The sequence below is a fragment of the Hypoxylon trugodes genome (assembly GCF_022578975.1).
Source record: "Hypoxylon trugodes strain CBS 135444 unplaced genomic scaffold F4822scaffold_6, whole genome shotgun sequence".
Classification (NCBI taxonomy): domain Eukaryota; kingdom Fungi; phylum Ascomycota; class Sordariomycetes; order Xylariales; family Hypoxylaceae; genus Hypoxylon; species Hypoxylon trugodes.
The window spans coordinates 2,797,597-2,824,567 of NW_026250021.1; the positions used below are offsets into that span (position 1 = coordinate 2,797,597).

General features: G+C 46.4%; 3 protein-coding genes across 3 annotated transcripts; 2 read left to right on the forward strand and 1 right to left on the reverse strand.

Annotated features, from left to right (window-relative positions):
* Positions 1–13,972: 13,972 nt before the first annotated feature.
* Positions 13,973–14,935, forward strand: F4822DRAFT_430761 (uncharacterized protein; the record flags this gene model as incomplete). The annotated part of the gene is made up of 3 exons (XM_051461359.1): positions 13,973–14,153; positions 14,216–14,757; positions 14,816–14,935. The coding sequence occupies 3 exons, from the start codon at positions 13,973–13,975 to the stop codon at positions 14,933–14,935; spliced, it is 843 nt and encodes a 280-aa protein (XP_051313781.1).
* Positions 14,936–16,984: 2,049 nt separating this feature from the next.
* Positions 16,985–18,613, forward strand: F4822DRAFT_299655 (NADH:ubiquinone oxidoreductase complex I intermediate-associated protein 30). Its single transcript, XM_051455156.1, has 4 exons — positions 16,985–17,019; positions 17,093–17,250; positions 17,333–17,779; positions 17,838–18,613. The coding sequence occupies exons 2-4, from the start codon at positions 17,207–17,209 to the stop codon at positions 17,920–17,922; spliced, it is 576 nt and encodes a 191-aa protein (XP_051313782.1). The 5' UTR covers positions 16,985–17,019; positions 17,093–17,206; the 3' UTR covers positions 17,923–18,613.
* A 3,873-nt stretch (positions 18,614–22,486) lies between these two features.
* On the reverse strand, positions 22,487–25,058 carry F4822DRAFT_437767 (uncharacterized protein; the record flags this gene model as incomplete). Its single annotated transcript, XM_051462442.1, has 2 exons — positions 22,487–24,619; positions 24,678–25,058. The coding sequence occupies 2 exons, from the start codon at positions 25,056–25,058 to the stop codon at positions 22,487–22,489; spliced, it is 2,514 nt and encodes an 837-aa protein (XP_051313783.1).
* Positions 25,059–26,971: the final 1,913 nt, after the last annotated feature.

Genomic DNA, 26,971 nt, shown 5'->3' on the forward strand with positions numbered 1-26,971 from the left:
TGGTGCGTTATGTGGCGTAGTGTATGTTCGATTTGTGATATATCTGCCCAAGCCTCGGAACAGGGTGTGCGGTCCGTGACTTTTTTCTACCTTGATGGTATCCACGATATGTAGCCCCATCCGCAGGTCTCAGCCTTCAGGTGCCGGCCGACAAAGTACTTGACTGGGTAGTCCTTGGTAGATTGCCTTGTGTTCCTTGTGTTCCTTGTGCTTGTGGGCGCTATTCGGCTTTGATGGAGTTTTAGGGGTGTTTGTGCCCTATTCTAATGGAGAATAAAAGAGAGTTCTGACAACGGCCCCGGACGATGCCAGGGGCATTATTCGAACTAAAGCCAAGGTATACACTTTTAAGCATATATTAGTTCTCCCAAGACCCAATACCAAGCTTGTACAGCCCGGTCGACAGCTGAAAAGTCCCATCGCGGAATGCTTTCGTCTCATTGGGCGACGGGTACGATGAGCAAATTGGTTAGGCCAAAAATGGCACAGCGCTGGGTCCTACATCTCCAACTTACATATGTACAGTGTCCTTTCGACAAGGTCGACAGTGTCGCGCAAAAGAAGGCTGGATCTAGCGTCTTCGCTTGTCTGTAATGTAGATGGTGATCGTCAATGGGATATCCTTCCTTGGTACCTCGTGGGAGGCACTATCCGGCACACCCAACAGCCCTAAGGTCCGAAGGTTGCCGGAGGCTTTCTGAAGCCCGAAGCCACCGGACGTATTGACTAAATGGGCAGTTTATGCGACGAATCCACCACGTTGGCAAGTCGCATGTATGTTATCGTCATGTTTTCGGAGCCGATTGCGCTGCAGAAGAGTCAAGGATAACATTCCCCCTTTACTTGTATGATAGACAGGAACGGAATGCTGTTTTCTTGAGCGCGTTGCCTACTAATTGCACGTGGTATTTCCGAGCTTACCGGTGTTGTCTTGCGGATTGCGGATCGGACCGAGCTTACGAACGAGTTTCGCCTCGAAATCAATAGCCGGTCGTCGGTAATAATCTGTAGTAAGTAGCCTCTACTTATCGCGTAAAGATCCATGTTAGAAAGCATCGCATGATTTACATCGCGTAGCACAAAAGAAAAGATGAGAAATCATAAAATCACAAAATCCTCCACTTCTACATTTCCATCTCCACCTCCACTAGAACCCTCGGACGCGAATTAACGAAATAAAGTGGTCGTCCAGTGATGTACATACGTCCCTAGGCAGCTAGCTAGGAAGGATGTAACTAGGTACCATTATCATGAATGTGAAAAATTGGGGGCCAAGAAGCCCAGAATTAGAAGGCCTTGGCGAATGGACACTCTGCCCTTGACAACTCATTCATCAGGCTCCCATGAAAAGAAAATAGAGTTGACATGGTCATTAATTAGGAATTGCGGCGAAGTCGCGTCTTTCGGTACGAAGCTTCCGACTGCCTTTCAAGTTTCAAATGAAACTATGAAACTATTCTAGCGCTGTAGTGATTAAATGATTGGGACGCCGATGATGACATTCAAAGCCCGGATGCTTCCGTTCGCTATGTAAGCTCGATATTGTTCAGATCCCCGGTGGTGGGTGAGAGGCGGTACTTGTATCCCGGTATTTCGCGATCGCACGCGGAGTAGGCAGATAGGGCCGCTTGGGCCGGGTGACCGGGTAAGGCACAACATCAGATAGAGGGATATATAGAGTGCCTACCTAGGTACGGCCTGACGTGTTCTAGATAAGAGAGGGTCTAGAACCCCGCCATGGGCTACGTAAACTGATCATGAGCCGTCGTTTGACGCCTTGATACACATCGCTTGCAGACGCCGTATACTACCTGGATGCTGCCCGGTTTCATATCCTCCAAATTTACTGTAATGAAGAGGGGTACATGTTCCTCCTGTGAAAAGACGAGTTCGTACGACGAACAGGTGGCTGAAAGCTGCGCTACTGTATACCGATACGAAATGAGACTAGTAGGGCAAGTTTGGTAGTAGCCTAGGAGGTTGTCCTTAATTCCTTAATACCAAACGCATAGGAATGTAATTCACTATCCTGCAAAACGGAAGATATGGCGTTCGATACGTCTTGGCCGTATTGATTCTTTGGAAACTCAATGCTGTGTTGAATCCTTTCACGTGCACAGCCTGGTGCTCGCGCAGGCGTAAGACTATGATAGGCGCGAGGACCTAGACGTGTAATTTGAATTGATACGGCGTATATTGCTTCGCAATCAATTAGAGTGACGTATTAATGCGATATTACGGCGCGTTTGCGGCATCCTGACATAGACCGAAAACGAGAACGAAATGACAGGGCCAACAGCCAAGCCGTTACGCCTTAACTGCCCAGGTAGTTAGTTGACTGGGGAGCATTGACCAGGACAAGATTCCTCTTATCGGCCGAGTTGTCAATCAACCGGCTATCTGCCGCGTTCTGCGGTGTACTATGTATACTGAAAAAAAAAAAGTGAGGCGTGGGCTGTGACGTCGCTTTGATGCACGGAAGACGAAAGAGCGGAAGCAGGTAGAAGGCTAAGGCTCCGCAAGTGTTAGATTTAGCGGTGGACAAAAATGCGGGCGGGCTGGCTGAAATGGAAAGACGACATTCGCTGGTGTGGTTCAATGTGGTCAATAGTGATGTTTTCCTCCTTCAAAGAGTCACGAGATTGGGGAATGTTTGGGATTGTGGATGGTGGATGGCTGAGCAAAGCTGAGATGGCGGTAAGTGTATTGTACCGTATTATTTATTTATTTACTTATTTATTAGTATTGTATTATGTTGCGTCGCGTTGCGTTGTGCTGAGCTGTAAATGGATATATTCATGTATGTACCTAAGTAGGTAAGTAAATATGTGTGTGGATGTACGTATGTAATGTGATATGCGCACGTCAAGGGGAAAAAAAAAAGTCCGGGTTCTAGGCGTTGGTAAAGACAAAGTAATGAATGTCTTGGGTTTGGTAGACGCTATGCGAGAGGGATGATGTCGTAGGATCCAACATGAGTCGACGGATGATACTAGGTAGTAGTCAACTGAGTTAAGTAGACAGGTATTAGATGGTAGTCTAGGCGAGGTTGGCCGAGAAGAGCCTCAAAATAATAGAAAGGCAGGGGGGTGTGTAAGAAGAAAAAAAAAAGGACAGGAAAGGGAAGAGGTGACAGAATGCGCCTCGCGTTACGCCTGAGGCTAAAGCGCGTCACCGTACCGTGGAAAGAGAGATTCAATGAGATAGATGCGATTTGTATGTATGTATGTAGGTATGTAGGTATGTAGTGTGTAGTGTGTGTGGTATGTACGAATGTAATGTACATTACGCATCGGTGCGTGTCGATGCGTATCGATCTTGTATGTGTAATGGTAAGGTATGGTTAGCAAAATGTCTGTGTGTTCTTGTCAAGTCAAGGGTATGGGAATTGTAGATGGTGTAGGTAAATTGTATGTGGAGGGTACAAGAAAAGAATTAAATGTCTAGGTTTTTGTCAAGGGAGATGAACTTCAGACAACGTGGTTGTGTTGCAGATCGGGATTTGAGCGTCTGTTGGGCTGCAGATTGGCAACTTCGACCGTCTGTCAGTCACAGAAGGCACCCTGCAAGCCCTTGCAAGCTCTATCGGCCGACCGCCAGTCTCCCATACAAGTGCTCGCACTGAGAGGGAAACACCCATGTAAAAAGCGGTGGGCTCGGGGTCTCATGCAGTGCAGTCTGTGCTTCGCCGCTCGAAAGAACCACCCACCTGCAACCTTGCTGCTAGTGCGTGTACGTACCGAAGTACTCATGTATGCAAAACCCACGCAAAGAATCTCCAGTCTACATTATGTATGTACATACATACATATCATACGAAGCTCGGAGCTAAAAAGGACATACATATATATCAATGTACATACGTACCCCCTCTATCCTTGTCATCCCCAGTATGCCCCAGGGAGAGCTTTATGCCCCACTTTCCCAAGCGATGATTCAATCTGGAAACCCAAACCATAACTTATTGGTTCGTCGAACGATTCGATGACCGAATTAGGCTTGTACTTCCCTTCGTTATGGAAAGTACGGGACTATGGGACGTGCCTAAATCGATGTTCCGCCAACCCCAGCTGCAGGCCGCAGGTCACGCTACAAAGTCCCCTTGTAACACAACAGCCACGAAAGGACACAAGAATCTCCAGACTTTCGTGTTACGAGCTTAATTAACCCTATTTTTCATTGTCTATGTACAGTACTTTTGATCAATGAGGCTAGGTCGTGGAGTTAATTCTATATAGATTTGAATTGACCGGTTTCAATTGAAAAGTGCACATATAGATATACTTGATCAATTGCATTCAATTCGTACCTAGGTACCTAGGTATATACGGATGAAGAGCTATCCGTATCAATAGCTTAAGCATTGAATGCACGTATTATGGTAAGCAAAAAATAAACTTCTTTACAAAGAAAGCGAAAAGATTACTTACACAATACGAACCATAAGCATATCTCTCCTTTTTTTCACCAGGTACGCACTTAAAATATGCATGTAATATTCGGTACCTATCTTCGTCGCAGATCATAAGCGACGTATGTAGTGTAGAACATGTACATAGTATTAGCAAGGCTAAATGTAGCCAAATTACTATTGTTACGCAAGAATATAGTGGATACATAGAACCAACGGCTACCCGTAGAGAGACTTAATATTCTTCATGTGGTAATTCCGCCCGTTATAGCGCGGAATGCGGAAATGGAGCGCGAAAAGACCGCTCGCTCGTTCGTTCTCTATCGCATCGCGTCGTACTTAACTAACTAATCCTTGCTATTTTGCTTTTCTTTGCCCATGTCCCAACGTCAATTTATCCCCGTTCCCCCATGTCATAAAAGGTGTATACCTAACGCCGATGCGATGCAATGGGTGGGAAGAAGAATCCATGTCTTAGCGCCAAACCCGCACATCCCTAACATACGTACATACGGACTTACATATCTAGGCTTAAGGCAAGACAATGATGCAACATCGGTTTGTTATGCGAGGCAAGACTTTGCGAGGCTTTATATCGTTGTTTCTTCTATACGGGGTGCAGAATATACAGCCTTGGGTTGATCGGAAAAGCGATAGATCGGTCAAGAGGTCATCAATAGTCGTACGAACGTCGGCCGACGGCTTCTGAATTTTTGAATGTTTTTCGGGATTTGTCTGTGCGCCGGACAAGTTCAAAGAGCGAATTGGCCACCTACCGTTGCATTTTTCCAGTTGTTATTATCTCCAATTGGGCGAGACTGTGGGTTGAAAGCCTTTGTGTAGCAACGGAATCACACCCAAGTTTAAGTCCGATATTGAAGAGAGCGAGCACCTTGGCGTTACACGGGGCAGCTGATTAACTCGCACACCATGAGCTATTCTAACTGGCAATAACACGCGGATAATTGCCCAAGGTGTGGCTGGAGTCCTGGACAAAGCTCGGAGCGGGAAATGAACAACGGCGATAATTGATACGCTGCAACGTCTGATACAAATCCCATGTTCGCCTATTCGCCTATTCGCAACGAAACACCAAACACAGCTAAGTCAATTCAACTATGTATGTAATATAACTTGATGATCTATATGTGAGGTAGGTAGTAGATTAACGGTGTATGCAATCATAGCTGAAATCAGAAAGCATCCTTTTGCTCGCATGTCTGCAAATAGAAATGTCGTATTGATATGACCAAGCAAAGGCCTAAAGATACTCTGTATGTAGGTAGGGAACGTAGGGAATCGTCAAATTGCTATCAGCCTCATAGGCTATCTCTGATATACCCGCGCGTGTTATAGTATGTAATACTATTTTACCTAGCGTAGGTACAACATGTATGATAAGAAGACTAATAGATTAGAAAGGTAAGATAGAGTTAATTCGGGATAGGTATGAGACTATACCGGGTCAAGTTATAAGGAGGGGAACTAAATACTAGTCTCTCATTGGTTCGTAACAGATGAGCTTTCCTCAGCCCTATGGCTAAAAACTATACCAACCATGTGTATGAGAAGCGGCGACCCCGAAGACCCGCTAACTTAGTAGCGAAATAAGCTTGGCTAATCCCCACAGCTAGTACCTTAGCGCCAGAGGTCCTCGGTAACTGGTGTATGTTGAGTAATAAAAATAGTGTAGGGAGGTTCTATCTAGGTACTTTAAGATAAGTACTTCCATATATTTGGTAGAGGTTGCGGATTGATGTACCTAACTACTGCACTAGGCGGTGTTCTGCGTTGCATCTCGTGCGTCAGTTAATTTATCTAGACCGCTACAACGGTTTAGTGTTAGCTGTGTTCAACACCGTTGTGTCCATTATCGCCGCCTATTACTATCGGTGATGTGTTGTTGTTACTGATCCCGCTGCGGGGACAACGTGACAACGTGACAGAAAAAAGAAAAAAGTTAGATAGGAGTTTGACGCCATCGCAGGTAATTCCTTGCGATACTATCACTATCTTGTCCCCCCCCCTTTAGGCATATTCTACCCCACGAACAACTGGCGATGGTAACTCTCCAAAATTCAATAGTCTAGACTCGGGCTTTGAATTGTTTACATAGACCGAATATATGCTATTGCAATGTAGTAACTCCCCGGGCGCGTAACATACCTTAATCTATAGGTAAAAACCCCATGTGCCTGACGCTTACGTACATGTGATAGATAGTAACGGCAATAAAGTGCGGATGTCATCTCAGCCCTATGAATACTTGGAGAAGATGGCATTTGATGTGTAGATACCTACCTAAAATGATGCTCGTACATAATGCCCTTGGTAGGTATTATACATGACGTTTGGGTGTGAGATACATCCGAGTCAATGTGTGTATACGTATGTATTAAATTGGGAGGAGAAAAAAGATGGGGGAATAGGCAAGCTAATACACGTAAGAATCGAAGTGTACGTAAGTACCTTGATACCGTAGCCCGTAACATTAACTATTGGGTAGTATAGGTACGTGGTATAGGTACATACATGGAGGTGGTGTGATGCTGGATAGAGAAGTACTAGGGTCTTTTATTAAGACGGGTGCGGTCTTGGCACGACCCAATACCATAGGCACGGGTTCAGTCAGCACCCATTCAGGTTCGTTCCAGCAAGCCGAAAAGAGGGTAAAGGGAGCTTTCCTATTACAACAATACAATAAGTTACCTACCTTCCAAAGGTATCTTACATAGTTCTAATTGATGCATCCTATACCTAGTAATGAACACATACAAGCCATCGCTGCACATATATACATATAAACTTGATGTCAATGTTTATTAAATAAAAAGAAACGGATAGACTGGTATAATCTTTCGTGGTTCGCATGTTATTACCGATATAATTTTACCGGGTTCGGCGCTCGGAGTGACAAGACTCGAAGTCGGTATAGAATAGGTCTGATGACTAAAATTATCCGTATACGATCCACTCATGTCGAATTTGCATCTCCGGCAACCGAACAATGACTCTTCGGCGAGAAGGTACATCAATCAGTGTGGAATTGCACCGCTGTTTGCTGTTGCGCATAGGGCGTGCATAATAGTACCTAGAGTAGACCATGGTATGGCATCATTAACTACGTTTTAGGGGATCTTATTTGTCGTATTCTGGCTCTGTAAATGGTAAGTAAGAGAAAAGTACTCTACATGCATCTCAGATTATACCAAGGTACATACATGAGCGAGGCGCTTGGTGTGTTAATGCTACATAAGTTAAAATGGATGGGAATAAAAATAAATAAAATAGGCTGGGTACTTATGTCTATTTTACCAAATGCGGTATAAGGTCCAACACTTATTGCAGCGTTGCCACTTTCCTAAAATGGGGAATTAGCCCGTATTAAATTAGCTGCCGCCTTACGAGCTTTGCTCATACTCCGTAAGTACCTTCATAGCCCTGGAGGTATCCATTAATTATACTAGTAGCTCCACTGAATTAAGAGTGCGGGAGTGTTTTAGGTACCGATTAGTAAGTACCTAGCTACTTGAAAAGACCCTAGCATACGAAATTTAAGCACCGTCCGGTGGATATACGATGGACGATGGATGTACTTAGGTACTTCCAACACCTACCTATTCACATAAGTAACACTTATAAATCCAAAGTCCTAAGCGGATGTAGGCCCATTCTCCAGATTAAACCCGTAATGCGATAGCGTCCGAAGGGAAGGGGTCTCCATCCTTCTTTGGGGGGCATACAAGGGTTTGTGTCCATAACAGTTGGACTTGATCGTATATTGCGTTCCAATCGTTGCTATTGATGTTGAGGGAATCTAGAACCGCGACCTAATTTGTCGCAGACGAGAGATACATAAGAAAGAATGGAAACACAGGGGTCATGCATTATTTGAGTCTTTTAATTCACTCAGCATAATAATATCCATGCCCCGTCGCGTGGCATGAATATTGTTATGTGTTACCTTACGAAATTTGCCCCCCTTTTCTTGTCCTCTTCGTCCCCCAAATTCGTTCCGAGGCGCGCCTTGTAGCTTGTATCATCGCGTCCACCACGTACATATCTTGGGGAAAGATGGGGGCCATTTTTCTCTAACCCTATCAACCCCCCAGCGATGGCACAATTTCAAACGGCACTTAGGACGTGATCTGCAAAATAATTACTTTGACTATCTAACGGCTCCTTCGGTAGAACTGGGAAAACAAGGCCAAGCTAACGAGGGCATGTCTGTGTGTACGCCCTTCCGAAAGCTCATCATTGTTGATGAGGCCATCAAATATCATGCTCATCTCTTCGATCGTGGCAGTATTCTGCACGACCCCGACCCCTGTCAACAAGACCCTATCCTCAACGAATTTATCACTTCCTTACTAGATAACCTATCTAGATATCTACCAACTAGCGTCGGTATCTCACTGACCCCTATCTGGCGGTTTCAAGTCCTAGTGGCGAATGATACCATCCCCAGTTCTGGGGAAGAGACGCGCGTTGGGCAGCTACTAAGGCCGCCGCCTCTAAGGCGGGGAGGAGACTTATTCCCGGAGATTTCGGGAGTCTAGATGTTCTTTTGCGCGAGCCCAACGGGGTCGATCCCGCACGAGGTGCATGCGAAGCACGCAGTAGTCTAGGGTCACGGTATGCAACGCGTAGGGCTATCTAACGTGTTCCCCTATCCGGCTAGGTCGCTTGTCTCTCAATATTTCACCTCATGCAAGCTAAAATTGCCAGCCAGTCCTATGGAATCACCTGCCTATCTTTCTACCACGGCTCTGAAGCATTATAAAGGATTCTGTTTGGCTATTGGGCTAAAGAGTTCTACTGGGATCGGCATTGAGATGAAAGGGTATCCTCTTGTGGCTGATAATCTAGAAGGTCGAGGGCGGGTGTGATTAATCCCCAACAACATCGCCAACGTTACTAGCCTTTTCCCGGCACATATTGCTCCGATTATGTGGGTTGGTTGGTTGGTAGGTACATCTGCAGCCAAATTGGACTGAGCGAAGCAGGTGTGAGTGATTTAGATAGGATCTTACATGGTTGTCTCTTCACTGAGATCCTTGGTAACAACTGTGACCTGAATCTGACCTCTGATTTGTCCTCTTGTACACGTTCCTGCTACCTACTGTAGGACGCACCTTGTACATATACGTGCCGCCGCTGTAAAAGGACCCTCCACATAGTAGGGGGTTCTTGGCAAGTAAGAACCTTAAAATCTTTCCACGTTGGTTCCAAGGGGGGAAGGGCCAGTCAGGCCCGAAGTAATGGGTGGCTTATATTGTACCGGTGCCTGTGCGAAAGCAGTGTCAGCAATAGCACGCGATTTGCCGGCTCCACGGGAACCCCAAGCTTCTCTCGTCAGCACCCAACATCAGTAGGGCAGAGATAAAGAGCAAAAAGACGTTGTGTAAAGACTAAGAGTTTCATATCTAAGTACCTACTTAGTACTAAACGACCTTGGAGATAGCAGAATTCGTATCGCGGCTTTGGCATTAAGGTCGGCGACCAGATATTCGGTTAATGTCGCCTAAGCTGGTAATATATACTAGGGTTGGTCATAAGTAGGATTCCTTTCGTAACAGCAGTTTCGAGACGAGAAATGGTAGAGAAAATTGCGACTGATCATGCGCGACTACGAACAACCATGGTTGTGACTTGGTCCGAGCGCACGATAAAATGATTTGTATTTTATCGTTGTACGGTAATCTGGTAGGAGGCTCAGCACTAGGCTGGCGCCAGCAGCCTTTCGGGATACGGAAGACATCGGGCCTAATTCTATCTTAGGTAGGTAAATAGGTAGGTCTAGAGGTCTGGATCGCTGAGAAATCGTGTATTAAACGTAGACGAGAGAGAATAGGTTAAGGGGCAAAAACAATAGACTGGCCTAAAAAAAGACAATGGTTATCGGCAGAGGAATGCATATCATGGTCCTGCGAAGTCAATCACGGATAGCGAATTGTCGTTGGGATTATGGAGGGTAGTGTAGGTGTGTGTGTTTCAGAGACCAATACAGCTCTCATCCGAAGGCCATGTGGCACCTGCATGCAGCATCCATCGTCTCTATATCGGCTCTTGGCCGAGCAAGGCTGACAAGGCAGCAGGAAAAGGAGAAAACATATTTGCTAGAGTTTCTTATTGGTGGTGGGGAATATAACTGAGGTAGTGGTTGTTCCGTAAATATCTATTTGCAAGAAAGTTAAGGAGTAGGAATCAAAAAAACAATTGAAACAATGTGATTCATTGTGCCTTCTTAGGAATGTTGGCGCGGTATTTTCGGACTTGTCCGGATTCTCCGACCAATGCGTCAACGATTATAAATTAGTTAGAATATTTTCAGAGCGGCTGTAATCGTTAGGTAGTTGGTACTAAGGCGTAGGCATGAACATTTTTTTCTTATTCCTTCTAGGTAGAACATACCAATGATAATTCGTATCACGAGTATCTTAGATGACTTCTAATTTTGATAGTACACCTCTGAATTATTTGTCACCATCAGGTTTGTGGGGATAATACCTCCAAAAAAGACCCTGCAGACAGATACACTATTGAGTATGTAGAAAGTAATTCGGAAAGGGGATGGTATAATGCTGGGAATGCCTAGGATCTTTGATTTCCACGATGTCACTATATCCGCATTACCTCCAGCTGAACCATCTTCAATCATGATGACAATGAATTGGCGGATTCGATGGTATTGCAGCAGAGCCGAGACCCGTCCGAGCTGGCGGATAATCGTGGATATTCCAGAAGGAAATTCGAAAAATCTGACTAGCCAGCCCTAAGAGGGGTGATTTGGTAGCCAATAAGAAGCGTTAAATCGGCTTGGTAAGGGTCGACTCCAAAAATAGATGACTTACAAAGCACGTGCGAGACAAATGAGGGTCGTCCCAGGTCTTAGTTGTATTAGTGTAGGACCGCCTTTTCCCACATTTCCACGTTGATTCGATCAATGGGGGCCAAAACACCCCAGCCCCTTTTATCACTTTACCGCTTTACGTAAGGGAAGGACATGGGAGGTTTTCCTCAAGAGACAATTTTACAAGATCAGATCGCTTGGCGTCTTGCTGAAAACATTCCGACGAATCTAAGCCCCCTTCCACGCGTTGTTCTCGAAGGACTGAACATGCGCCATTAGCAAAAAAGAAAAAGCCACCAGCTATTTGATTCGGCCTCTTTTTGGAACATTTCATGGGGACACAGCATCTCTGACACATTCCATTGGCTGTTAGAGAATCCCCAAGGAGTAATTAAACATTATGACTCTAGCTTGACTCTTCTAGCTATGTCATTCCCCATAACATGACTTATTACATACCTAGGTATGTGCGTATAGATAGATATAGTTATGTAGGGGAAGCCGCAGTCGATAACTACTAGGCTCAGATAGGCTTGATTCTTCACTAGCATTCCCATGGGATTCGGGGTCCCCTAAGTACGTGTTTACGGCGTTTAGAATCGTATCGAATAACCAACCGATACCGACACAGCCCGCAATGCTGATAAGTTTGTGGGTTTAGCTTGTTATTTGCAATAGTGACGATTATGACGATGACGACGACGATGATGTCGGGAGTCGGATAGCTATCAATTTACAATTATCCACAGATCTGCCATTATTCTAGGATTAGATATGTACGTAAATTAATCATGTGTCCCCACGATGGAGTCTCTCCAGGAGCCTTATTGATAACTATATCTAATACCATCGCTCATCATAGCTTGGATTGGCAATTCCGTGCGCATTATGGGTATCTAATTAGAATTATGTTCATGTATTGTACCTAGGACTCGAAAGTTGTGCTTTAACCGAGTTACTGATGTAATAAAAGTAGGCTCAGGTTAACAGGGCTTGTGAAGATGAAAGGCGAACTCGTTCCAATTCTACTTTACGAGTGGTCAGAGTACGCTCATGGGTTCCGCTGAGTGCTTGGCCGAACAAACAAACGAGAGGGCGATGTGATTCATGCTGTTTGAATCTAACGCAACAAAACTCCAAAACGATACGTGCTGAAGTGCGACATGATCCAGAAAAAGATTATGCCCCCTGGTTTTACCTAAACTGCGTAGGAATTAGAGGCAATTCCAGGGAGAGATAGCTGATAGCCTGTAGTCTGAAGATGTCGTGATGGAGTGTGTTATGATGTAGTGATAATGTAGGTCTAATAAGAGGAAATAAGTCTATGCTTTCCCATTATAGGTAGGTATCTACGGCAATGCAGAATCATTGGTTCCCATTTGGTGGCCGTGTTCCCTTGTCCGCCGTATCTGCCTCCTTTCTCGAAGCCTTCATTAATTCTCCACCATGGTCACAATGGTTTTTTAGTGTTTGGATGCTCGTAAAATCCATCGTCTGGTGTTAGTGAAATAGGCTAATACCTATTAGAGGTTAGGGAGTTATTAGGAAGTAAAGGTACCGCCTATCCAGCCCTATGAGTTAGGTACTAAAGGTGCTAAGGCAACTGTCTATAGTGGGGTGGAAAGTTACCTACGTATTACATTTGTATACTCGTCGCCGCTTTTAGATTAGGAACGGTACTTAGGTACGCAAAAGTTATCATGTCGCGAAATTCGGGCAAATTTAGCAAAGTCCGTCGGCTCTGGGCTCTCAATATCCCCTGTCAACAAAAAGTACCTAGGTACCTAGCTACATGGGTACTCACATATCTACTGGTGGATATTGGATGTAGCCCAGCTGGGCTGTTAAGGTCAAATGTCTGGTGGGTACTGTACAAAGATACATTTATAGTATACTTTACCATTCGTACCCTCGTACTTCGAATCTCACCCCTCTCTTCCTTTTCTTCTCGTTCTTCTTTCTTCCCTTAGACCCTTGTCCTTGTCCTTCCGCACGAGTCCACTACCTTGCCCTACCTTGACAACCCTGTCCATCCTCTCGCCCCCCGGTCCCTACCTTACCGTACATACCGCGTACATCCACCTGGGCTTCTTCTTCTCCAGGGATCGTCCGCTACCTCTTACCCTTACCATCTATCCATCTACCCTTGAATTGAGGCGCTGTTCGCAGTCTCGCACTGGCCCTAGCAACATCTTCACCCCCCCTCCATCCTCCGTATATACACCCCCTTTGAGGTAGTATCGAAAGAGCGGACATGCAATCAGGTGCATACAGAAGACCTCGCATTTCAATGCCTGTCGAGAAGCTGCGCACCCATCAAGACACACCCCTGCCTTGAATAATAGATTCCAATACGTATCTACGTACCAAAGTATCATGTCTCGTTTCTTCTTCGCGCGGCTTGGTCCTGGTCTTGGTCCTGGTCCTTCAAGGATGGGGGCTCGTTCATATCGAACACGGCTTCGATGACTGAAAATGATCTTTCATCTATATATTAGTTCTCCTTCCTCCCCGTCTCCAAGGCTTGCCTGTCCCACCACATCGGCTTGACAAGTGCTAAGTTCTGACTCAAGTAATCATCACTTGCCTTAACTATATATCACTACCACGTTGTTCGCCGTCTCGTCTCAGCTTATATATCTTGCTAGTCCTTGCTTGTTCTCTTCGATAGTCGGCTAGGACAACCAAGTCAAGCAACACCAGAAGCAATGTACGCTACGCAGCACCAATATACATATCCTCCCGCCGCTCCGGCGCCGAGGCAATACTCGGCACACGGAACCAGCAGCGCGTTCTCTAGCTCCGCCAATCCTGATGAGGACTGGACCAAGATCTCAGACCTTGCCGAGCGCCGTAGGATACAGAACAGGATCGCCCAGCGAAACTACCGTATGTTTGCGCCGTAGCTCTAGCCTTACCAATTGGATTAGTTATCCTGACAGTTTCTATAGGAAAGAAGCTCAAGAGACGTCTGGAAGACCTCGAGCGACGTGCCGGAAGCTCCGATGACGCCGCCTCGCCCACTGGAAGCGAGAAGCAGTCTCAGCCTAGCACCCGAAACACCAAGAAGACCAGCTCTTCCAAGTCGCAAAAGTCCACAGCCGCCCCTCAGAAGCCCGTACAACCGCCTCAATTCACGCCGCCTATGAACCACGATGACGAGATCCTATTCAGCCATGCCACCTACGATGACCGGGAACGATCCCACACGCCGCCCTCGTATATGAACTACTCGGCCTACCCTCCGCCGGATGAGATGATTTTGCCTCCCTACGGCTCGGCGCAACCATACCACCCAATAACCACGGGTGAAGGCTACCCCAGCTACATGGCTTCTTCGGTACCTTGCACGCTACCGCCTATGACACACTTCAACGACGCTATCAAGAGGGAGACGTACCCGGAGGAGTCAATGTCTTCCTATATGAGCTATGGATTTGTGCCCGCGGTGGATGTTCACGGCCACAATTCGTACGACCACTCGAACCCTCATGTGAGTCATGTGCGCGCTTACTCCCGCCGAGAACCCCGTAGCTGATCGGTGTTGCTAGACTCCACCGCTTTCGCATTCGTATGACCATTCGGCGAATTGCTCTGAGTCTGGCTATGACTACCCCACGACGCCGCTTTCTATGCCCGGGTCTCCCGGCATAGGGCAACCACGATCATAGCCTAAGACCTACTCCACTACTTGTACAGAACGGAATGGTGTAATGCTTGGATGAAGGGAGAGGCCCGGGATTTCATGGAAGGGAATGGATTTATGTTTTTATCACGTTATGACGGCGCAAGATACCTTGCATCAGGGACGAGAAAAGGAATTATCGTCTTATGGTGCTATATGTTGTGATAGGTTTCAAGGATATCCGGGAATAAAGCGCTGGTGTTGATTTGACAGGGACTTTTTTCGAAACAACTTTTTAGAAGATGCATACAAGGGCTCTCCCGAGCTTGAGATGGGCGATATATTGTGGATACGATGGAGACTGGCAAGGCAATTGTCATTTTCACTTCAGGAATGGATATATTTCCGCTTCATCCGCATAGACACGCGTACATAACTACCTATGAGGAATGTTATATTTCAATGTTTCTACCTTGACTCTCTATTCAGTACCTTGTGTTAAGGTTATTCGCTGTGCCGCAATCAGGGTCCTCTTGTCTTTGCCGCCGGCAACGCATGGGACTTTTTCATGAGTTTCTGATATTACCAAGGCCACTAACAACTTGTCTCCGCAGTGATATAGCTGTGCCGCAGTTTAGAGGCTTGTTCGCAATAGAAGTTATGCTGCGCCCAAACAGCGTCGGGAAAAGGTTGGAACTAGGTTAAGATAGACTTTGATCATGCAGTTAATCAAGGGACTCAGGGACCAACCAACCGACTCATCCCAGCCCAATTGGGTATTTGTGGTTTAACATAGTTTACCGGACAAAACCTTAAGGTTGGATCTACTCAACGATAGAATCCTAATTACCCAGGTACCTAGGTAGATAGCATTGCATCTATTCGAAAGGCGGTGATCCATATGTGGAAACTCCGACTTTATACGAAGCGCAAATCCACTACCGGTTTACCATGTGCATTTTTATTTTTACTTTGTATGAGACCACATTACTCAATACCAATTTGCCGCTCGCGCGATTCGGATAGTGTATTCCTCCGGTGGTCGTGTAGAAGCCGGGGGGTGAAAGAAGGATGGTATTAACGTAGTATAGTCTTCGGAAGGATTTTTTTCGTCGGCTTCGCGAAGGGGGATTGGGGATTGCTTTCGAAGACGGATCGTTTCATATGCGAATCGGCTTTCGGGTTCGGCTTCGGTGGCATTGAATTATCACTACCCTTGTATGTTCAATTTCCAGTGGATATACCTAGGCATTTCGATCAGTAATAGCAATTGAACCAACAAACAGCTACCTTCATTTGATCGGACAGTCGGCACGTGTTCCAACCTACCTGCCGACCTACCCAATATAAATTGTTTGGTTGGAACGAGAGTGATCCGAGACATATCGGATAGTGATTGTTTATCTGTAATAAGAAGAGTATGTGATCATCGTCAATATACCTTGGCACGGATATGGTTACACGAACAATAGAGCGGGGAAACAAACGCCATCGGCACAGTGAAATCTCCAACGGAGTTTGAATGTTGTGAAAGTGAAGTAATCATGATGGAATATCCAAGGTAGCACAAATTGATGGAAGTCATGAGAATGGATAGGAGGTTGGCGACCAAGCAAGAAAAGAAAAAAGTAAATACTGCATAAAAGCGAGTCGATAAGTGGCTGATAATATTAATCAAGCCACAAGATGTGACAGGAGTATGATCTCACCCCGCAGTGATTGTGAAGTGATGTGGCTAAACCCTATCAGAAGTCGAGACCAAATTCCAAGGTTTAAAAGGGGACTAGTACCCTGCTCACTAGAACCATATTGGTATAAATTTATAGCTTTAATAGCTCTAATTGTAACTAAACCGCGACTAAAACTCCACCAACGTTGTAGATGGACTGCAAATCGTCACTTCGTCTTTTTCAACAACTCCAACACTACCCTAAATGGAGATTAGACTGGTTTCTTAGAGATGTGCACTGACCTCCCTTCTTTTCGAGCCTCATCGAAATCATGTGCAACTTTGTTTTGAATTCGTCCCTATCATCAAGGGATGGCAGTGAGTGGTTAACACTGCGACGGCATTTGCAACTCAGATCGTGGATCTAATAAGATCTACTTGGTATCTGGTTGAGTAAGATTGTTAGGATAACCTGTCATTAGATTTTCTCATGTGTTAAACCCATACATTTCTTATCTTTTTTAAAGTACCTAGTCATACAAAGGAGGCTCTCAACCCCTCCGCCGCTCACCGCTCACACTAAGCTCCGACTTTCCACAACAAACGGAAATAAGAAAAGCCTTGAACTATCACGTTACTAAGGCAATCATGCCCTTGGGCGAACCTAACTTCTACCTCTTCGGGGGATTAAAGTGAGTGCTTCACCCATTCAAAACCTTAACACCTCAGTTCATATGCCCATCCATTTTGTCCATACTAATTAGCCAATCACAGGCCTTGGATCGAGCAAGCTTGGATCGCCTCGGACGACAGAGTACGGGGTGGTAAAAGCCAGAGCTACTTAATATGCTCACCCGATTCTAGTACCGCTTCTTTCCGCGGTCATCTGGATATATCCGCTTTAGGTGGAGCCGGTTTTGCCTCTCAGCGAACCGTGGATCCGCAGTCATGGGACTTATTCGACTATCAAGGTATACGTCTTGGAGTGGGCGAAGGAGATGGCAAGAAATATACCATCGCCATTAAAGACGACAATCCTCCTAAGCGTGAAGATGGAAGAGAAGAGAGTACCGTTAGTTGGGAGTACGACTTCGTACCGACTGGCCATGAAGTCACGGCTTCCTGGGAAGACTTCAAGCCCATGTATCGCGGTCAACCAAAGCCGGACGCCGAGCCCTTGCGCCTCGATCATATCAAGAGAATAAGTATTATGATGCGAAGGTTTGTACCATGTGCCACCGAGGACTCTTCATGTCGTCGCAATGCTAATTCTTGACAGTTTCTTCGGTGAACAAGAAGGCCCTTTCAAACTGGAACTCAAGTATATTGCGGCTATCCAATTCAACAATCATGCGAACGAATAATGGGGGCCCATTTCTGGGAGTCGACTTTTGGCATAATGACGAATGCTTGAGGCGGAGTGAATCAACAATTCGGTTCACTGTACGACTGTCCCCCAATGGGGGTTTAATTAGTAAATAGCACCATAGAGGAATGGGGGTGAGAACTCAATGAAGCCAGGAGGAAGAGGGGGGCTAGAAATTAATACAAACGACTCCAAGCCGCCGCTTTCATCTGGCCAGCAAGGGAAATCTGAAAATTTAATGAACAGGGATACTTTTCGGGACTCAGTTGATCATCTCTTATTTCCATGTCTCCCATATTGGAACCTTAATTCACGAACTGCATATTGCTTGTTCCTAAACGCTCTGGGCGCCAACACGGGGTCGAATTATGTCTATTACTACCCACCTACTAAAAGAACAATTAGCCCAATTCGCGTTTTCGTCTTCCGAAGGATTACCATGCTGAACGATGTTGGTTTCGAAGCCTCACTAGCCACAGATTCAATCGAGCCAACCGCATTTTCCTCTTAGTCGATGCTATTAGCGGAATTGTACGACGCACATACTAACATTCGCCGCGTGGAAGCTGTACGTGATCGATTTGCATATTGACTGCATTTTTAGAGTAATAATATCATAACAGGGTCGCCTGATTTTTCTCTTATCCAAGCGGTCAAGTTGTTTAGCTGAGGCATATGCGTATCATTTTTGCATGTTTACTAAGGTGTATTCGTCAGCAAGTTAACAGCCTTATGAAGTGCTCCTGATTACGCCGATCTACCGGTTCTCCTTTCGGTTCATCTGCAGCTTCTAACCCCCAAGCATCCTAGAACATGTTCGGTAACCACCTACCTAGGTACTTACTCAAGGCATATCCCTTCAAATAGTTCCCATGTATATTCCCTACTGGAAACAAGGCCGAAATTTCCTTAAATCCGTGGCTAGGTAGTCAGTAAGCCATACCATATTCATCTTGGCAAGAGAATCTTTAGCAACCCATACCGTTGGAAAGTAGCACGGCATAGACGAGCTTACGACCTGCGTTTCTGACTTCGTCATATGACCCTGCAGGACATAAATGTCACCCTACCCGTTACATGTTGCTTGTATAGTTTGCCATTGTTGGTAGGTTATCTATCCATAGCAAAGGCGTTATGCTTGACCGAATCGTCGTCTGTTCTTTACTCCGTCCTTTTCGCTCCCAGGTCGTTATAATAGCCATACCATTATCCACTAGTAATTCTAGCTGTCCGAGCTTATGCAGGGACATCGGTACAAATCAACCGGATCCGCACCGTTGGTGTTGAGAAACTCCCCCAACACCCAGTCCAGAACTGTCATGCCGATTGGAAATAAGAGCTATCCGCCGATCATGTCTGGGTTGGGGCAAAGACAGGTTGGTGTACATACCGACATAGGTAGTATACATACAGTATTACATGCACGAAGGGTACCTACCCCAGCCAAGCTTCTTACCATGGTTTGGGTCCACAACGTAAACCGACAACTGGGTTTGTGGGTCGACCCGGTAGTGTTGGGATATATCCGTCGGGATAGATTTGTCGAGACGTGAGAGAGGGGTGAAAAGAAAGGAGGGGCGTCCTAGACATGACAGGCCACTCGACTACGAGATGGCGCGTTTTCCACTTCTTACTTACCAACCTACCGGCATTTTCGGTACGATATGTATATGTATATGTATATGTATAGATACTAAATGTAGGTACATACGAGCGAACGTGGCAGCCTTCCCGTCCTTCCACCCCGCTCGGGCTCTATGTTCCTGTGAGCGGCTGACGAGGGCGAGATCGCCTCTAGCTACCTAGGTACTCACTATTGGTTTTATGCACCAACTTCTTAGAAGCTACCCATATAATTGTGTATAACACGTATGATCGGTTTACTCTGCTTCCGGCGGCGCTGTCCGTAGCAGCTGGTATACACGAGACATGAATGAGCGTTAGCTTACCAACACGCATTAGGTACGTTTCGTCTCCAAGTCGTGGAGAAACGCACTTGGTCCTACGACCATCTAGCACGCGTATGGTCCGCCAATTACATGAGAGGGAGTAAAGAGCAAGCGGCTTATCACTTCGTAGGGCTAGAACCGCACGAGGGAAAGCTCGATTCCTACTTATTTTATCCAGGGTATCAATCCTTTGCTCCTCTAGCTTGGGAATAGCTCAGTCGTCTCGGCGTGCTTGATAATGGTTAATGTATGAGAGTATGTATTTGCGGACTAGTTCCCGCACGCCAAATTTACAAGGGCAAGGGAGCTTGGTTGCTGCTCCATATAAGATAGGTCAGTATTGCTACCAACTTCGTCCGTCGTAGAATGAGTGCTGAGTCAGACCATAGTAACCTACCTACCTACCCATGAACAACTCTTCCTCTCCACGGTAGAGTAGCGAGAACGACACGTTGTTTCCCCGTAACTTATGTATATAATATGCATGTAAGATTTGCGTTTGGCGTGGGTTCGTGGGGGGACGCACACACTTACTTGCCTACATCCACACACCGCGCGGTGTCTAACCCGAATCTAGCCCGAAGGAGAACATTCTGCTTTAGTCCTGTAAGATAGCCATCCTAGGCCACGAGGCGACCGTTCACGACGACCTACTCCATATTGGTATTGGGTGGGATGTCTACCTATATAGATTAATAACCTCGTGTGGGTAGATAGCGGTAGGTAGGGCCGAGAAGAAGTGCAGTTCGCTTTCGCTTACAAGCCGGGCGCCTTGCCTAGGCACCTATCTGAAATTGGATATTTTCATCATCGATTCGCCACACGCGGGGTCTTAAAAACGGCTGATATATACGCCTTCCAATACATTCGGGATCGTCCGGGTATTAGAGGGAGTTACGGTCGGGACATATCGAACTTGGTTCGGGAGAGATTGTATTATTAATACCAGATCGGGTAGCCTTGGTGGTTTAATCCAACAGATTGATCTGCTCAGCTCTTGTGCATTGTATTTAAGTCCTAGGCGTACATTTTCTATGGCAAAAGGCAATAATGAGGGTATTATATGTAGCTACATAGGTAGGTGTGGGTGGATAGGAGGAACGAGGAGATATTATAAAATTAGAGGCAAGCTGAAGCACAGGAAGCAAAACCACGAAAGGACGGTCTTCACCGCCGGTAGATTGGGAGGATGTAATCATACTTCAAATGGTATATCTGTGGTGACTCACTCGCCGCAGGCTTCTACTCTAAAAGTGCCACTAGGTATGGAGTGATGGGACAATGTTATGGTGTCTTAGGCCGAAATGGATAGCAATCTGAATATTTTCCCGCCTAGCTGTGATGACGCTTCCAATCTAGAAATCAGACCTATCCGTCTACTATGTAGTGAATCTAGTAAATGGATATTAAATCTGGGACGAGCTGTGACGGCCTTCTATGGGATATATAGAACTTACGGTTATTTTGGGGGATTGCAATGGTTTTAGGCAGATACACGAGGCTTCTAAGGAGGGGGAGAGAACGATCAACTACCTAGGTATGAAATCGTATCTTGGAGGAGCAGAACGAAATCAAGTGGGTGCGATGTACAAACACTTTACTAAATTGACTATCACTGGCATAGGTACCTAACATCACTGCCCATGATATCTAAAAAGTTCAAAGCCCCATCAGCGATTTCCTATCTTACCTACCCAAGGATTATAGCAACAGGCGGTGACATAAATCTCCAGTATTGAGTATCACATACAGTATAATAACAACGCGAGTTTACCGAGGACAGAATAGCAAGTGAAGCTAAATTTGATAGCTCTTATTATATACTATTGTTGTAACGTGCTGCGCCCCCGAAGATGGTGTGCCAGATGCATAAAGTAATGGTAAGCCCGTGAAGTCCTTTCGATCCCTAATCTCTATCAGATACCTCCCGAAAATAAAGCGCCTGCCAGCATGTGTCTCCCTAGCCCGTCCATTCTACCGTTGGAAAGCCACGAGTAGATTTCCTCCCGTTCCCAAAACGCCCTGATATTTTTTTGGAGGCTGGACCATGACCCTCATGTATATATTGTACGGATCTCGTACGTGATAAATGATTATGACAGCAGAATATGTGTGGCTAACTAGTGATGCAAGTGGTAATGGATGAATAACAAGCTACATGTGGATAATGGTCATCGACATCGTCAATACATAATGCCCGTTACTCGAAGCACGGGATGTTATCCCTGCTTGCCCAGATGTCGGGTTACGAAGGGAAGCTAAGCATATGGGAAACAAATAAGCATGTCTTTCTCATCACACATTAGCTGAGAAGACTAGCTTGAGAATAGAAAGCAAAGGCACCTAGTGATATAATCTAGGCAACCTCTAAGCTGGCTGGTTCGACCTTCTGCTTAGTAGTGACTTCCGACTCGGTCGAGATGTCATGTTCGTTTTCGTCTTCATTTTCGCTCACTGTAACACGACAGGTTAGTTATTGCGACCTTGAGAGGTGATATACACGCAACCAATACCAACTTCAACATTGCCTCGGTTGACTTATCGCAAGGGAAAGAAAGAAGTACTATGCTTGTTGCACATAAGGGGTAATTAGACGGGGATCGGAAGAGAACATTACTCACTACTACCATAACCAGTGTCAGTATCAAGACCCATTCCCACAACACCGCGGGTCACGGCCAAGCATCGCTCAACCATCTGGTGTCTAACTTCGGGTTCAAGTCCACAGTCTTTCCCGGTCCAGATTCGTAATGTGCCCGAAAGGCGCTCAAGAGTATCGGAACATGCCTCAGCAGCAAACTCGTGACTCGCAAGTCGGTCCATCAACTTGAAAGTTGCGGTATACCCAAGCAAGCCCATGTCGCTGATAGGGTGAATCTGATCGATGACAGCGTAGATATTGACAGGCTCCTCTGGCGGAGAAAATTTCTGGAGGTGTGCGATGGCCATAGCACAGAGCAGTGAAGTTCGCATTTCAGTAGTCATGATCAATGAAGGAGGAAGCTCCTTAAGAGGGGTGGACGACGCAGATGATGACGAGCGAGTTGGACTGCCTAAGGGGCTATTTGATGCGAGACTGGGCGTCACGGGACCAATAGCTTGTAATGCTGCCACGATGTTCAAGTTTCGTTTTTCCTCGAAGATCAGTGCGCGTGCTACAAGGGCACGGTTTTGAGCGATAGAGCCGATCGGTGCGGTCCTAATAGCCAGAGAGATGTCGTCTTCGATTTGCTGGACCATTTCTGGGTCGTCCTCCTCCTTAGCTAGTAGACTATTTGTAAGTGCACCTTGTAACGTCATATTTGATCGCCAAGCCGCGACCGCGTCCATTGGCGAGCGGATTGCTGGGTCATCCACGACAGTGTCCATACCATCACTAATTCCGATAGCATTGTAGACGGTTGGGCGATTCCAGGCAAGGTTATGTGCTCTCTGAACAATACTCGGGTTTAGGACCGTATCGCAATCTTGCTCGAGCAACGCAGCTAGATGGTCAGGTAGGTCATCGTCGGATTGCTCTTGGCCGTTACGGCGGAGTTGTGTCAGGAGTTTATGCATATGTTTCGCCTCATTCCACTTAGCTCTGGCTAGTTTCGATGCGAAAGTATTGAATACACCAAGCTGAATACCGGAAAGGCCGACTTCCCACAAGAGGACACGAATGTGAAGTGCCTTTAGCATGAGTCGAAGAGGAGTAGTTGGGAGAGTACCGGAAGCGAGTAAGGTTAACGTGAGTCGGCTCTTGCTTATCTCAACATCTCCTCCAGCTAGTTGGGCGTCTAGAGCGATTGCCCACGCCTTGACACGAGCAAGCTCTTGTTCTTCGGTAAGGCCCGTCAGCATTTGGTAGCCATGAATTCCAATCATATTCCTAAGGCTCAGTTTCAGTGTCTTAAGACCGAGAGCTGCAGCCTCGAGGAAGAAGTTATGACGGGGAACCCAGACGGTTTGGATAGCTGTAAGCCATGCCTGGCGGCGTACATGAATAGGCGATGCCAGTGATGGCACCGCCTTCAAGGACGCTTGCGCTTGTTGTTTGGAGCCATCCATGCCGGGAGTCTTGCGCTCCATGAGCGAAGGTATCACGGCCCACCAGATACAACAGAGTAGCAACACAACTCTGATCGAGTAGAGTACTTGTACGCCCTGGACATGATACCCCATGAAGTTGATGTCCAGTGAAGAGGTAAGTAGCTTAAGAAGCTGTATGGGTAATGCGAAGAGACCACGACCCTCAGGTGTATCGTTGCTCTGCTCATTCTCCCGGACTGCTTCTAGAAGCATCAGCCCAGCCAAGGAACCGACCATCAATTTGCCGAAGTAGGGGCCGGCATTCTGCCATCCTCTCGCCTGCATATGTTGCTGCTGCTGTTGCTGGATCTGCTGTTGACGCATGAGGGCAGGGTTGCCTCTATATGGCGCCGGTGGTACCGGATACGGTTGGTTGGCAGCTAATTGGGCAGCGATGATACGTTTCATATCATCCGGTACTTGGATCATGCCTTGCGGATCGGCCCGACCTGGTGTGCCCATGGCCGAGTTCGCATACCCATTCGGTTCGTGCGCGTATTGTATAGGTGTAGAGGGGGTTCCTTGTTGTAGAGGGCTGACCGCGCCATTCATCGCGCCCGCCATGAACAGTTTCTCAAAGGCCGCTATTCGTTGTTGCATTTGCGTGTTCTCATCGACAAGTCGTAAATTTCTCTTCTCTAAATGTCGAATGTACTCAGTAGCCTTGCTTAGAACCTTTTAAAAGTATTAGCCACGATGACCACATTCTAGATCCATGTTAAAAAAGACGAACCGTCGCTTTATTTAGCTTGTGCGCAGGCGTTAAGCCATGCAATTCTTCCCTATCTTCTGTGGTATCTTCTCCCCTTGCGCTCTTGGACATAATTCGTAGACTTGGCACACTATCTCGTAAAGCTGCTATCTTATCGTTGAGATTAGTGCGATATCTCTTTTCGATCATATTATGCGCCGTCTTTTTCACCGGTTGGTGGCCATCGAGATCGTCGTCATCGTCATCATCAACGTCGATTGATGATTTTCGCTTGCGACTATTTGGTTTGGATGATAGGCCCAGATCTTCGGGCGACGAGATGGAGGAAGATTTGTATACGGGGCCGGCTGAATCGGGACTCGCTTCGCTTTTGGGTGAACGATAGTGAAGCTGAGCTGGCATAGCAATGCTTTGCAATTTTTGGCGCTGCTCTTCGGTGAGCGCCCTAGAACCTACGCCATTTGGTCGAACTTGGAGCGTCGTGGTAGCTATTGATGGTCCTATTGGGCCTGCTGTTACGAGTGGATTCGACGGGCCGTTGCTCATGGAGGATGGGGCCACCGCAGCAGGCTGTTGCTGCGGCGCCGTCGGCTGTGGCTGTTGTTGTTGCGACGAGAGGCCATTGTCCAATTCGGGCTGCTGGGCTAGATTCCAATCGTCTTGGTAGAATGCATTAGTGTCGTAAGTGTCGTAAGGAGGAGTGTCCTGAAAGTTCCAATTGGATTCGGGGTAAAATTGTTGGCTGGCGGCGCCGGAGTCGGTCAGGGTTGGGTCGCCGTTATTCGGGTTATTGTTGTTGTTGTTACTATCTTGGTAATAGGCGCCGTTGGAATCGTCAAGACCAAAGAGGTCGGAAGGGTCTTGCTGGTCTGTCATGATGGTGTCACTGATGCTGGTACGATCATGAGATGCAAATATGGTTCGACATCAGCAGGCACCACAAGCAAGTTCCTTCAGCCGCTCTCGTCCAGGTCAAGACAAGCGAAAGGAGGGGGTTTGCATAAGGCGGGAACAGGCGGGAACGACCGGGGGGGCCTTTTTTCTGCGTTGCTTATGACCTGATCGTACGGCCTGGAGTAGTATAGTGCCAGTATAGTATCTATGGATGAATGCGAAATGGAACGGGACGGATTTGGTTGGCTGGATTGTTTACTTGATTAGGTTGGGGGCTCAGTCAGTCGATTTTCGTTTCGAGGGTATATAAGTCTGGATGGGGAAGGCGATAAAATTGTTTAGAAATTTGAAATTCGAAGAAGACGAAGACGAAGAATAGCAAGGTATCGATTGTTGTTCGGGTTTGAAACGGGACGAGCAAGATTGGGAAATGGGAATTGACGAAAAAGCTTGCTATGCGACGCCAAGACCCCCGTTAGAGGAAAAAGAGGAAAAGTTAAAAACAAGACTAATAGATAGGTACTTTATTAGGGAGAACGGAGGAAGGAAAGAGAGAGAAAGAGAGGGGGCATAGGTGTATAGGTAGTAGTAGTATGTAACTAAAAAGACTAAAAAGTTGTAGACGTCAATTTCGCTACCACCAATAGCCCTTTCCCTTCAATCCGTATGTCACTAGGTACCCTAGGTAGACTAGCAGACTAAATGGACTAGTAAACTGGTAAACTTTCGACCGTGTCTTGTCTTTTCTTGTGCTTCCCGCATTTCGCCCTTCTTTTTTCAAAACTAACTCAAGTCAAGAGAGAAATAAGACAAAAAAAAAAGCAACACACCTGCAGTTTCTGTGGGCGCCTCTATTTTTTTTTTTCCTGTCGCACGTACACGGCAAGATTAGTTTGAGATTTCCTGTCCAAGATCTTGGGATCCGATAGGCGGGGAACGTCAACGAAGCGCGAGAAAAATAACAAGTCCAATTGCGAGGATGAAAAAACGGGGGATTTTCTTTGATGGCTTGGAAGAATCATACGATATACATTTTCCTGGATGGGCGGAAAGAATAGTGGGTAATCGATCGGGGCTTAATCGTTTAATCGAAGACGCTCGGATCATTTTATGATCCCTTCCAACCAAAGATTCATCCTCGGCTTTCCCGTCTAGGCCCTTCTATTGGTGGGGTTGAACGGATCCACGTGCTACTAGCCACTGATAAGTACCTGTTCCAGCCACTTTTCCCAGGGGACAGGGAGCAAGGAACTAGGTAAACTCTGAACACTGGAAACTGGGCAAGGATGATGTATCCGGATTCGACTCTACATACATGCACGTACTTATAATGTGTACAACCCCAAAGTACCTCCTTAATTGAAAAGTCTAGTATAGAGTACTTGGTGATACCCTCGTCTCAGCATAATCGACGGGTGGCT